The sequence below is a fragment of the Coccinella septempunctata genome, chromosome 4 (genome assembly GCF_907165205.1).
Source record: "Coccinella septempunctata chromosome 4, icCocSept1.1, whole genome shotgun sequence".
NCBI lineage: Eukaryota > Metazoa > Arthropoda > Insecta > Coleoptera > Coccinellidae > Coccinella > Coccinella septempunctata.
In genome coordinates this window covers 19,713,454-19,728,360 of record NC_058192.1, presented here as the reverse complement: position 1 = coordinate 19,728,360, position 14,907 = coordinate 19,713,454, and the positions used below count along the sequence as shown (strand labels likewise).

The window sequence follows — 14,907 nt, the reverse complement described above, 5'->3', positions numbered from 1 at the left end:
ATTTTTTAGTTTATATTAATTTATACTAGGAATGACCTCTTTTCGGTTACGAATTTGAAAACGTTAAAGAAACAAAAGGAATATCAAATCAAGTTATCGAAGTATGACACAGCAATTTTATGACATGCGAAATCTCCTAATGCTTCCTATTTTGGAGATGGACCATCTTTAGACACTGCCTACTGATGTACAATGTCTTTGGAACCACTTATATGAATAACTGCGTATTTGAACCGTTAGTGAGCCCATTCATTTGAAAAACTTTCTTGTTTCTTGCAATTTTTTATCAAACTCAAGATTCTAGAGGAAAATCTAAAAATCTTCCATACAAATCTCGAAATGTTCAAATTTTTTCTGAAGTAAAAAGAAAAAGATTATTCTCAGGAGCGAAATTCAAAATATTGTCATAAAGAAATTATGTCCTACTATAGTGTAATGGATTATTCTCCTAGAAGGTGTCACTTATTCTGCTTCATCTCTCGAACTCAGTCATTGCGAATATTAATCAACATTGTTGAATTATTTATCCTCATTGAATAGCTTCTTTCTACCCAAGCTCTCCTGCTCCTCATGAAAAAATGTATTGATCAATTTCAAGGGCAACCAATTCCAGGTAACTCAGAGTCATCCGGCCTCATCCTGACTTCCGAATTTTTCCAATCTTTCCCCATTATTTCGACAAAACTCCCGGTTTGGCGACAAAGGGCGCTGGGGAAGAATTAGCAGGTTCAGCAAGAGTTGCGACAAAAGGTGAAGAGTGCGTATTGTTGTACGAAAACAAAGGATACTTGTACCCACTCCAGAACATTCACTTCATTTTTTCGCAGACTTTTACTTTGACGCCCAACTCTGGCCATTTGTCAGGGGGCCATTGTTTAGAGGAGAACCGACCTTTTTATAAGTTTTGTGTTTCGTCGATAACGGGCTCCGCATGCTGCTTTTTGGCGATTTTGTGGACGGGGGATTTTGCGGAGTGAATTACATCAAGGTTTTTTGTTGTCCTATAGAAGAATGTAGATGGTACTTTGTGAGGCTTATCCGGCAGAAAATGTGCGATGAAATTTCCCAGAGAATTTCAAGCTTCCAAGTAATTAAGTCAGTTCGTATAACATGCGGTTGGTCAACTGATATTCATTTTACTTCAGTTCCTTATGCGAAAAGTCAGTGGAAGCATGACGCTGAAGCAGAAAATTAACAATAAAACAAAGGTTCTTCAGAATATTCCAACATTGATCGAAAGATAATTAAAATACACATATAGAGTTATTCGAAACGTACGAAGGCGTAGAAGGGCCACATAATATTTTAAAAATATTTTTCCTTAAATTCCGACTTTGAAGTCGGAATTTAGTTAAATTCCGAGTTCAAAGTCGGAATTTAACAAAATTCCGAGTTCGAAGTCGGAATTTAACTAAATTCCGACTTCAAAGTCGGAACTTACTAAATTCCGAGTTCAAAGTCGGAATTTACTAAATTCCGACTTCAAACTCGGAATTTTATTCAGTTCCGAACTTCTACAGGGTGTTCTACGACGACGTAGATTTGTTCCTGTATTACAGTTTGCTTTTTTAAAAATATTCAAATTCATATAATACAAGGTGTTTCCACATTTATGATGAATGAATAATTATGGGTGTACATTATTATTTGAGTTTTCTTCTATGAGAGGTCATAACAATGATATGACAACCTTTTACAGACATGACATGACATGAATATTTTTTTAGACATAACTGTTTTTTAGGTATATTCCGGATATTTTATGAAAAAATTTCCTTCTCATATGTACTCGTAAGGCTATCTCAATGGACAAGAAATCAGTACACTCCGAGGTACACCCGGTGTGCTTTGATGTTTCTTACATGAAGAGGTCATTACAACGGTGAGAAAACCTCATATAGGCAGCTCTATGACGAATTGGTTCATTTCCAAATATGCTGAGATATTCATGAGAGGATTCAGATTTCACAAAATAAACACGTTGTTCTTTAATAAATATTGAACTTGATGTATTTTATTGGAGGTAATTGTCATTAGGTCCATGTTTTTGAATAATTATGAAATTATGGTCGTAGACAGGTAGAGGTAAGGTTGGGCACAACCTCCCCCCACCCCAGTACTGAAATAGTAACCATAAAATAACATTGAGCTCCCAGCCCCCCCCTCTCTGTATATATGGAGAAATAATCTATGTCGTCGTAGAACAACACCCTGTGCATCTAGCCTGTATCGGTTGCGAAGCAAATAGAATTCCGACTTCAAAGTCGGAATTTTACTAAATTCCGACTTTGAACTCGGAATTTTGTTAAATTCCGACTTTGAACTCGGAATTTTGTTAAATTCCGACTTTGAACTCGGAATTTAGTTAAATTCCGACTTTGAACTCGGAATTTTGTTAAATTCCGACTTTGAACTCGGAATTTAACTAAATTCCGACTTCAAAGTCGGAATTTAAGGAAAAATATTTTTAAAATATTATTTGGCCCTTCTACGCCTTCGTAGAAACGAAAGTGAAATCCATTAAGCCAAACTTGCTCCCTACAAATGATACAGGCTGGGACAGTAAAGTTCAATATCATATTGAGAACATTACTTAACGAAAGCCTGTAGAGAAAGACAAAGCCATCTCGGCCAACTTTGTACGAGATGCATAAACTGCAATGTTTAAGTTTAACTGCAAGGTGTGTTCTTAAAGTTTTCTCATTCAATTTCGTTTCAGTTGGGATAAAGAAGACATGCTGTGTATATGTTATTGGCTACACCGAGCACCATCTATGATCATTCGAACGAGTGACATATTTCTCATCTCATTTGCTGTTGTCAGTTTGCATCTTGTTAACGCCAAAGTTATCAATTAGAGCATTTTCTCAAATTTTCTGAAGAAAACTTTCATACCCTGTATCTCGTGAAATAGCAACTTGTTGAGCTTAAACAACATATTTTTACGTGTTGTACCTCCACCCTTTATTTTAATTCCTTAAATTTTTATTGATGGAGCCGCCTTTCTTTATGAGATCACTGATGTTCTACCAATTTTTATCTTTTAAACTAGTCGAAAGAGTTTTTGTGAATTTTTTGCCTAGGAATTCGAGTTAGCTGTTCTTAAAAAACTAAAACGGTATTTTTCTGACGAAAATGTATGTATAATAAGTGTATTCAGACACCACGTGTTTTAGATAAATAAACATTTGAAAGCAAACCAAAACGGCATCAACTCATTCAACCAACCGACCTCTCTCTCAGGCGTAGTCCATGAACTAAGTCTATGGACTTACTTTACTTTATAAGTTGAACTTGATAATTGAAATAAAAATACAAGAACACAATTCAAGTAATATGTACGGAACTTTTCCTGTAAAAAAAGAGATATTTGCGAATGTATGTCGAAAAATTGGACAGAAGAATTGGATAGCCCAACGAATCCTACAATCTAACCTCATTTGTACGTAGATTGTACTCTTACACTTTTCTTGATAAGAAGAAGGCATCTTAAATATCGAAAAACTACCTATCCAACTGAGTTAAAACTCACTGTTGTAGAATACTCATACAACTATTGGACAGATGACAGTCAAATTCTGCTTTCAATGTAAAATGATCTATATTTTTGCAGTATCGAGAAAATTAATATTTTTTTTCGTAGAGACAAAAATAACAATGGGAGAGTTCAGTACCTGGATGGGTAACCACAAGTTATGAAATCGAAGAAGCTCGCAATTTTTTAATATTGCACAACTCATCGCGTTCCCGTTCTTGATAACATATTGCATTGTTTCCAGCGCCTTTTAGAAAAGAGAAAAAGAAAATTGTTCGCCTGCTACATCAGTCTACTGATTTTTGAACTCATTCAAGAAAGAAATAAACAGTCCGACCCACAAACGAAGAGACACACAAAGAGACACACAAATTGAACACTCGACCAACTCAATTTCTTGAGGATACCCTCAAAAATATAGTATTTCCCTTGCGCTGCATCAGTCTATAGATATCTTGAAATGAATGCCGATTGTTATTATCTTCGTCGTGGAATTGAATTTCTAAAATCGTTTTTCTCTTTGGTATTCATCTCTTGATATACGAATCAACAGCTAACATAGTTCTCTGTTTAATTTCAGATTCCATGCAATCCTTATGTAAGAATCATTTTCTACAACAGTTGTACAGGAAAATAGACGGAGCAGTCCTCTGGTCCCAGAACGAACGCAACCTGGACTGCTTCATCACTTTTCAGACACATTCCATTTTGCAACGATTCATGCTTCGCTTTGATTTTCTTCAGTTGGACTGCAACGATCACCTTTATATATACGATGGAGCACACGCAGTCGGTACATACAAGGTAAGAGAAATTTAACATTTTTATTCAATTCGACTATTGTGTAATGATTAAGCAACGCTAACCAACTGCAACAGGAAACATGACTGCGGTATATTCACTAAAACTCGAATAAGTAAAAATGTACAAACAAATTATTGTTGTTGATCGATACTTCTTAAATTCTAGATCACTTTATCCATTTTAACTACCAATTCTTGTATTTTTCTTGAGAAAAATCTTTTTGCATACTATGGGTATATAACAAAAGTTAAAGAAATATGCAGAAAAATAAATAATTGCAAAAAATGGCGATATTTCCGTAGCAACGGAATGCTACCGACAAATGGCAAAGAAATTCCGAGGTGTTGACTGGCCATCGGTAATGGTAATGTCAAAGTTATAGCTGGTCAAACTGAGGCAAGTTTTCAGCAGTCCCATTTCATTTGTTGCTTAGTTTATAATTTATAATCTATAACAACGGAACCATATACGAGGATATATTGAAAAATTCTCAGCCTACTATAGAACCAAACAAAATTTCAATGTCAAAATATGTTATTACTCAGCATATTCTCCTCTTAATTGGATACATTTATTAAAGCGAACCTGCAACGTCTCTAGACCTTTCAAAAAAAATGTTTCTTCTTGCTCTGGAAACCAGACCTCCACAGCATTTATTACCTCCTCATTGGAACAAAATTTACGATCTTTCAAACTTTTTTTCAGTTAAGGAAAGAGATGATAGTCGGATGGAGCCAAACCTGGTGAATAAGGGGGTGTTTCAGTAATTCAAACCATAAATGACGATTTTTTTGCATGGCAACATGATATTTGTGTGCAGGCAGGGGCGTTGTCCTGCAAAAACAGAACACCTTTGGATAGCTTTCCGCGTCTTTTCTCTTTAATTTTTTCCCGTAGAGTGGTCAGTAATGTCGAATAGTATTCTCCGGTTATCGTTCTACCCTTATCCAAAAAATCAATAATTATTACTCCATGGCAATCCCAAAACACTGAAATAAGAATTTTTCCAGCAGATTTTTGGACACGAAACTTCTTAGGTCTTGGAGAACCAGAGTGTCGCTATTCTATCGATTGCTGCTTTGTTTATGGATCATAGAAATGTACCCAAGTCTCATCCATAGTAACAATGCTTGTACTCGCGCACGCTTTTGGTCAACATTCAAACATTTGGGGATCCATTTTGCAGCAATGGGGTATATTCCTAAATTTCAAAATATATGTCATTGAAATCCGCATAACTCAAATATATCGAAATATATTTTTTTCGAATTTTAATATTTTGCATTTTGTCTGTATTTACCTATGAAAATTCTGATTTCAGAAGTACTCTCTTATGAATATTATACGTCATTTTTATAATCCGCCAACGCCCATTTGTGTCAATAATGGTCATGAGAGTTTTCTGATCACCATAGACGTAATAAATTTCAAGTTTGGTGATCATTTGACAAGAAAAACAAACAATGACACAAAATGTCATCGGTTTTGAAGACACAGATTACAGAAATTTTTTTTTGTAATCTGTGGATATCTTCTTGATTGGTTCCAGTGTTGTCGAATTAACAAAAATTACTGGACTTCAATAAAGGCATTCCACGTCACAAACTTTCACATATTCGAATGTTTACTAAGTTTCGAAGGGTATATTTCTGAAATGTCTGAATTTTGAAGCGAATCTTTTACGTGTTGGATAACTAATGGAGAAGGCTCTCCATAAATAGTCTTAAATTCGATTTTGGAATTTTAGGAAACTTGCCCATTTTCTCATGTCCAAATTGACGTGAACTATACGATGAACGCGTTCGTATGAAATTTTCAGTGCTTCAGATATCCGTTTTAGTCCAATTCGACGGTCTGATGAAATCATGTCATGAACTGCATCGATATTTTCGGGGACTGACACAGAAACTGGCCTTTCCGATCAGTCATCATCTTCAATGGAAAATTTACCTCTTTTGAGGCTTGCAATCATATTTTTCACAGTCGCTTAGGACATTGATCACCAAGGGTATTGAGCATATCTTCGTAAATCTGCTTACCTCTTAACCCTTTTAAATACAGGTACTTGATACTCCAATTTTTCGATTTTCACAATTTCGGTGGACATATTCTTTCTTTTAATTAATTGAATAACTCTGGTTCACTTTTTTGACCTCAAACTTCACACTGACACTCCTAATGAGTTATCGTTCTTTGCTATGGTAATGAAATATTTTTTTTATGCATGGAACTGGTCTGGGCCAACTGGATATCAATACATCCTCGTAGGAAGTCTACATCAATTTAAGTTGCAGTTGCGAATCCCATGATATCCAATTTACTGTCCCATTTGATTGTCATAACAAAAATACCACAGCAATTTCATTACTCGTGAAGGGAGATGTTTGAATTGAGAATGAATGGCATAAATTCATACTATCCCATCCAAATGCACTCTTCCATTTTAACAAAATATTACCAGCACCTGCTTTGCCTCATCCCTATACCAATACATTAAATCATTTTTCCATTATCGCCTCGATGTTCGTTCGCCTATCACACGTGCGTTTCTCTTTTCATACCACGCCAAAAAAAAAACGAAAAACAAACCCGTACAGCGACGTGATTCGCGGCCACCTAGATACGAGATGAACACATCGCGTCTCTTCACAACAGCATTTTGTTGGGTGTGATTTATGCGGGCCACGAACCAAATCCGATACGCAAGCATATTCATAAAGGCGAATTGAAAAGCTTCGCTATTTGAATGATGATGGTCTCTGGCCACGATTCGGGGATGATCGATGGGATGTGTGACTATCGATTCTGTTCGATGTGCTCGTTCGACATAATTAGATTTGTTATTTTCACGTGCAGGTAGAGCACAAATGTTGAGGGAGCGACAATAACATTTGCGGCCTAGGCTTCATTCATTTTTGCCTGAACTGTTTTGTGCGAACCGCATGAAAATAACACGCATGAATATTCTAATACTAAAACAGAAATTGATTGCAAATTTTATCTAAAATATTATATATAGGGTGTATTTGAAGGTGCGGCTTTTTTTTCAACAGAAGGGGTACAGAACTGGTCAATATGAAGCGTTTCACCAAAAATCAACTATACAAAACATTTAAAATGACAAAGTTGAAAAAAAAATTGAAAAAGATTACTGAAATAGATCCTAATACGATCCTAGACCGTTTGTTAGCTTAATTATCGCAAAGCAGTGGAAAAAAACTTATCTCCTGATTCGACCATGTGGTTTCGTTTACGATATTTACGTGGTAATGAAAATGGAAACTTAAGATTGCCCAATTGTTCTCATTATTTTTTAGTAAATTACACGATTTTATGAACTGGCTCATTTCGCTACCAACTGACAGAAGAGACTTGGGACACAAGTTGAAAAATAGAATTACACTTCAAAATGTTCAAAATTCGTCTAAATTATTCACGAATTTCTTCACGGTGGGCATCACAATCTTGTTCAAACATTTCAACAATCGTCGTAAAAATGGGATGAAATGGAGAAATATCATAGCACTTTTTCAAAATGACTAACTTTAGCACTTTCAAGAAACTGCCTCGATTTTCTAATTCACAAATATCATTCTTGAAAATCGTGTAAAAATACTCTAGCAAGTCATCACCTCGAACACGAACAATTTTACACATTATTTTGTAACCTGTGCATACGCCATTTTGCAACTTTCAAAATTCCTACTGGGACAATATGAAGCGAAATAAACACCTAATCAAATAAACTTCAAACCCAATTAAAAATTAAAACTGATTAAATAAAACGTTTTTTACCCTAAATTGCACTATACAACAATTATTATGATTCTCTCAAAAAAAATGTGACCTGATGCATCTAATCCGTTGAACTTGGTACTGAACCATTTATTGTCCAGACATATGTTTATATGTTTGCCGGAGTCACCTTCCGCAGTCCCGTACTTGGATGTCAATGAAATTTTGTCGAACTTCTAGGGGTTGTATCTCAGCCATCTTGGATATTTTATATAGACAATTTTTGGTTAAACGACATATTTTGATGAGTTCTACCTTCTGTCAAAAAAAAGCCTCACTTTTGAAAACACCCTGTATAGGTGACTCCACTCTTGAGTAAGGTTGAAGGTTATGGTATGCAGTTCTATTTCCTTAAATGAGCGAAATATAATGCATAGCGGACTATTGATGTTCTGTGGTATTAACAAATAATTCATAAATTTATATAAAATGTAAAATGGATAACGTTACTTATTTTTGTACAAGATAGAAAAGAAATAATAAGGGAACCTGGAAACGGGGAGATAGACTGTCCAGCTATTATGTCAGGGATTTATCTCGGGATTTACGGATATGCAGGCGGTTAAACAGTTCAATTATATACCTAGATAGTGAAATAATAAATTTTCAACTTGACCATTTTTATATACAGTATGAGTCTTTGACTCGTACAAATATTTTTACTGTAGATTCTTGAGGTTAAAAGAAACACTTTTTCTTGATAATTTTGTCCGAATCGGCTAGGTAAAAGATACAGGCTGTTGAAAATCCATAAAAAACGTGTTATTTTTTTTATCTCACAAACCTTTTTATTGAATGAAATGAATTTCGGAATACAGTTTTTCATTCATTTGGTAAATCTTTTTGGAACACAAGATATCACTTCTGGTCTTCTCATTATGACCAATACGTAACATAAAAACACCAAAAATTCAAAGAACCCAATTCTTGAAACTAAGTTGGACGCTATCTAATGAATATTTCAATGTTTTTTGAAATAAAAGTATTCTTTATATTTTCTCGTAAAATGCACCGTTTTCGAGTAATTTGATGTCCAAAAATTAAAAAGTATCTGTGAAAATTGATAAATTGGGTACTTCGGCTGAATACAACTCTGTTTAAAACAGGGGTTCTCAACCTTTTCTTGGCCAGGGATCTCTTTTATATTATTCTTGTTAGCAAGGACCACCTGTAATAAACCTGAAATTTTTTTTCCAGGGGTGGCACAGCTCATTATGAAAACTTAATATGGCTATATGTTTTTTTCAGGGCAGAGTCGAAAAAAAAAGGATATTTTGACCTAAAAAATCTAGTGTTCAAATATTTGTACAAAACAAAGAACCATCCTGTATAATAAACTTACAACTATGAACTAACTATGAAAATAAGATATCTTTTGATATTATGCATCTTCCCCAATTTCAACTCTTGTTTTGACTTAAAGAAAATTCGAATGAATCTCCTTTGCAATCAAAAGTTCCTCAGTTTTCAGTGATAATTTAAATTTTGCTGTTCATTATTCAAGTTACCTACATTAGCAATAAAGTTTAAGCAACCAACTGGTGAAAGATAAGTGTGAATTCAGTTTTGGATTTCTATTGATTATTATATTACTCAGATTGTAAGATGTTCACCGATATTGGCATATAAACTAATGTGCGCAGGACAAGTCGAGTCCCCTATCAAGTAGTAGTCACCATAAAAGCAAAGAGTAACAACTTACTCTTTGATTAAAGTATTTATTTTCTACCTGTTGAATAAACTGGTTCTGAGAACTCACAGTTGACACCTGCCAACAAATATCATCAGTACATATGACGTCACAGATAACCACAACTACAATGACTCTAACAAGACATTGGTGACAATAATTACAGATAACAGCACTGTATTCTGTTCTTCTAGGCCGCCAATCAAACTGTCGCCCTTGTTTTGTTAGTCACTGTAATCTTAATCGGTTTAAGCTCTGGATTTTCTTTCAAAATTCAACTCAAAATTTATTCGAATATGGAGTAAAGGGTACATCAATTCGTCAAGAGGGAGTTATGTTGCTCTGATTAGGTCAAATTAGACCGAAAAAATGGTTAGCATCTGCCCTTTGGGCAATTATATCCAAATTGAATTGAATCTTCCATTTTGATCAGAGATCTTATGAATCACAAAACGAAAAATTCAAATTCATGAAAAATTTCTACAGCATTGTATAATTATTGATAAATCATAATTCCGCTTTGAATTGGCATTTTGTAAATTTTCGAAATTTTTGAAAATTCTGAGCACAACGTTTCACTTTTTATCTACGACACCTTGTTTTTCGAAAGCTAGCCATACGATTTTTTTGTGTGAATCTGCAAGATACAAGAAGGCCAGGAAATTTATACGAAAGCCATTTTCCATACGTATTTATTATTTCATTTATTTTTGATGCAATGTATCTACATCTTTCTTTCTATTTCAGTTCGACCTGTCGTGCAAGAATACGAAACAAAATTTGGGGGCCATGTTCACAAGGACGAACTACGTAACCCTCAAATATGTAACAGACGCCTGGGGAACTGAATCCAACGGGTTCAAGTTGGTCATCACTGCCGTTAAGGATCCAAGTAAGTATTTTCTCATTATTCTACCGACGAAGTTTCAGCTTATGCAGAATGCTTCGACAATCAGCTGGGGACCCATCAAATTTCACGCTGATGTGCGTCCCATGATATTAATCAGGAACTTTTCCAAAGTGCCCGCATCGGCCTCGTCTCCAGTCAATTGAGGACGTTCATTTTATTGATTACTGTAAATTACTTTCTGTTCCAGAACACGCCTGCACAGAATTTCGTTGCAACCTTAGGGAATTTTGTATCGCGACGGACCTCGTCTGTGATAATGTCAACCACTGTGCCGATGGTTCAGATGAGTTATCACCAACTGTTTGTCAGAGTAAGTTGAACTGAGAATATTATGGTTATTGTAGATGCTGAGAAATACGAAGTATATCAAAATTTGAATTCTTCATCGGAAGGTAGAACTGGTTCAAATAAAGCGTTTCATTACGAATCACATACCTAGCTGTAAAACATTAAACATTCAAGATGGCCAAGTTCAAAACATCATCGATCAATATTTCAACACACGAATTTATCGTGTGGCATAATTTGAACTGTAAGACAAAAACTGCGAGAGAAACACTGTATATCGTATATAACAGGGGTTCCCAGCCTTTTCTTGGCCAGGGATCTCTTTTATATTATTCTTGTTAGCAGGGATCACCTGCAATAAAGCTGTAATAAATCTGAAAATTTTATGGATCTCGATGCAGATGCTCGGTCTTGACGATTATTTAATTGATTTCATCTTCTTGGAAATTTTTCGATAGTCACCTTTCGAGTCGATTATCTCTCAATAACAATAACTGTAGATATAATTGTGATACAAATTCTGAAAGAGCAACTCTTCTAGTAATAAGTATGAAATTTTTCTGCAGATCGATGCAGCCGTTCGGTATTGACGATTATTTAATTGATTTCATCTTTATGGAAATTTTTCGATAGTCACCTTCCGAGTGGATGGATTATCTCTCAATAACAATAACCGTAGATGGAAATGTGACACATATTCTGAAAGAGCAACTCTTCTAGTGATAAATCTGAAAATTTCATGATGCTCGATGCAACCGTTCGGTCTTGACGATTATTTAATTGATTTAATCTTTTTAGAAATTTTTTTATCACAATTGAATTTCGCAAATAAATGCTCGAAGGTTATCTTCAACAATGAATATATTTGCGACGTTCTCAAATTTTTTGTTTGACTGTTCTACTAGTTGACATCAAATAAAGAATTATCTTGGAAAACACTAGGGTGAAAAAATTAACATAAGTTTGAACACTCACCAACAAAACCGTTCTGAATTGTTCACAAATATCGTTCTTAAACATTGTGTAAAAATACTTCAGCGTCTTTAGCCAATCACCTCGAACACGAACAGTTTTACACAGTATTATGTAACCCGCGCATACGCCATTTTGCAACTTTCAATTTTCCTACTGAATCATGTGAAGCGAAATAAACACCTAATCATAAACTTACAAACCAATTAACAGGTAAAACTGATCCAAATTCCTCAGAGAAGATTTCAACAAGACGATATTTAATATAAATTTTCTTCATAGAGCATGAATCATCAGGGATTGTCTTCATGTGTCATTGTATTTGCCGCAAATTACATAAATATCGTACTTTTCGTTTTAAAGATATGTACATCTATACAGATTTTCTCAATTTGATTTATTGTAGGTATATTAGGTGATATCTCATGAAATGTTTTATTTCGATGAATCCACTCCATGAAAGAAAAGGACTCAATATTGAAAAAAAAAATTAATCTCGCCAATAAATCGGTCTTCAGGGGATGGTCACCATTAGACCATTAGTGCGGACAGTCTTGTCCGGAGTAAAAATGGTTTTGAAATAGTACTCCATTGTCGTATATTGAGACAGGCATTGTCGAATAATTTAGGCATTTTTTTTTAAGAAAATTTGGAAAATCTTGACTTAACATTCGCGATTAAAAACATTCCTCTCTAACGCTGACGTGCCCAATTCCAGAGAAATCTTGCCTGAAAAGTTGTTCGTTCAGACTGGAAATTTTCGGTTGATCAAACTTGGGAATCAAGAAAATTTTCACATCATTAAATGAAGGTTCCTTTATTCGTGAAAAAAATTGAGCATGTGCATGACGTATTCAGTATCTATGAGCCAAAATAAAAAATCTCATCACACGGCATAATTTAACAACTGTTAAGCTTTCACCTTTTGATAAAAATAGGGATAAATTTTTAGGCTATTTATTACTTTTCATACCTCAATTATTTTCAATACTCCAACTAGCGCTATGGACCTAGTACTTGTTATGTGTTTATCCTACAATATTCCACTTATTTCCAGAATTTCACAATTTTGGCCATATCAATTGATAGAGAGTTGTGCATAACAATCGGCAAGCGATGCACTGGAAGCGGTTGAACTCAACGCTGAAAAACTTCCGCTTGGAAACAGATTGTACGATACAACAATTATGATTATCTCAAAAGTGACCTGATGTATCTAATCTGATGAACTTGGTACTGAACCATTGTTGTCCAGCCATATATTTATGTTTTGTTTCGTTTTTGCGATGCCGGAGTCACCTTCCACAGTCCCGTACTTGAAATTCAATGAAATTTTGTCGAACTTCTAGGGGTTTTATCTCAGCCATCTTGGATATTTTATATGAACAATTTTTGGTTGAACGACTTATTTTGATGGGTTCTACCTTCTGTCAAAAAAAAACCCTCACCTTTGAAAACAGCCTATATAAAGACGAGTCAGGAATGCTTTCATTTTTTTCGTATAGCTAGGATGTGCCTTCAAATGGTACTCCCATAAATCGATTGAATTTGTGATAACTTCCGAACAAGACCACTGATTCTGGTAATTTGAATTTGAGTCGATACAATTATCAGTAATGATTTATTTCCAAACTTTCCCCATAAGTCTTAAGGACTGCCAAGAACGGACCGACTCTATCACTCAATGATCAGAAACTTTATTTGGCTGAAGATATCGGCGAAATTCCTCCAATTATGTTCTTATTCATTTATTTTGCTGAAAAAAAGTTATTCCGTTGCAACATCGAATAAAGGAATCGTTTTCAAGTTACAAACGTTTTTATGATTAAATATCAAAATATTTTTCATGAATATTGCAATCTGCTAATTGTTGATATGGTTACTGAGGAAAAGCATTGAATTTTGCGTTGTAGATTTTCCATATTTATAACTTGTTTTCTTTTTAAATCCATTTTAAGAACTTCCATTATAAAATCATTTATCAGTTTCTTTTTGATCCACAGCCTTGAATGTATTGTCCTTGGGAGGTGTTTGGTGTTTCGCCTGAATCTCTGTTGATCTAACAGCATTACAAAGTATAAACTCTACATTGACTTTATATCCACATATTCTTCGTTTTTTTACTAATGAAAGTTTCAAATAAATGAACAATAAAAGAGAAGAAGTTTTAGTAAAATCGCAGCAACAATAAGCCGCTTGCAGTATTAAGGAAAAAATATTTTGACAGCCAATTATAAAAATGTTTGTATCTGCAAACCGGTCTATGTTGCACCAACACTTGTTTTTGCAGATTTCATAAAAAAATGGAGGAATTTTGATATCTTCAATCAAAAAAGTGAAGTGTCTGACTATTGAATGCTAGGGTCGGTCCGTTCCTGGCGATCCTTGAAACTTATGGAAAGGTGTTGGACTAACAACTAATTATTGCTGATAATTGTATTGACTCAAATTCAGAAAATTACCAGAATCGGTTGAGGCCACCGTAAGTTATCACAAAAAAACTTTGTTATGAGAGGCTATTGGTTGGGAGCACATATTTGTTGTGCAGGGTGGCGTCGTAGGAAAAATGAAAGCTTTCCTGACTCCTCTTTATAAACTTAATTCACAATCTAAAAAGAGTGCATGTAGTGCTGGGACGTCCTTAGAATTCACTACTACATTTTATAATTGTGTCAAATTTCAATTCCAGATAACGAAAATTCTACCATCCTGGGCATGGAGCTGACATGGTTTGTGGCCGCCCTGATCATGGCTCTGCTGTTATTGTTAGTGTGTATAGTCGGTATCGCCATATGCATATGCCGCTGGGGCTGGAACGGCAGAATGGGAAACGGAAATGTCCAACAGCAGAACGCCTCCTATTCACGTGAGTTTCCCTCCAAGTTTCTTCCGATTACTGTAATTTGACCGAGA

At 34.9% G+C, this 14,907-nt stretch overlaps 1 protein-coding gene across 1 annotated transcript in view; it reads left to right on the top strand.

The window, feature by feature from the left end:
• Window positions 1-14,907, top strand: part of LOC123312296 — an 89,548-nt gene that overhangs the window by 64,215 nt on the left and 10,426 nt on the right. Inside the window, exons 2-5 of the mRNA XM_044896657.1 lie at window positions 4,116-4,339; window positions 10,572-10,716; window positions 10,922-11,044; window positions 14,684-14,860. Coding sequence (XP_044752592.1) covers window positions 4,116-4,339; window positions 10,572-10,716; window positions 10,922-11,044; window positions 14,684-14,860 — 669 coding nt within the window. The remainder of the gene's footprint in view (window positions 1-4,115; window positions 4,340-10,571; window positions 10,717-10,921; window positions 11,045-14,683; window positions 14,861-14,907) is intronic.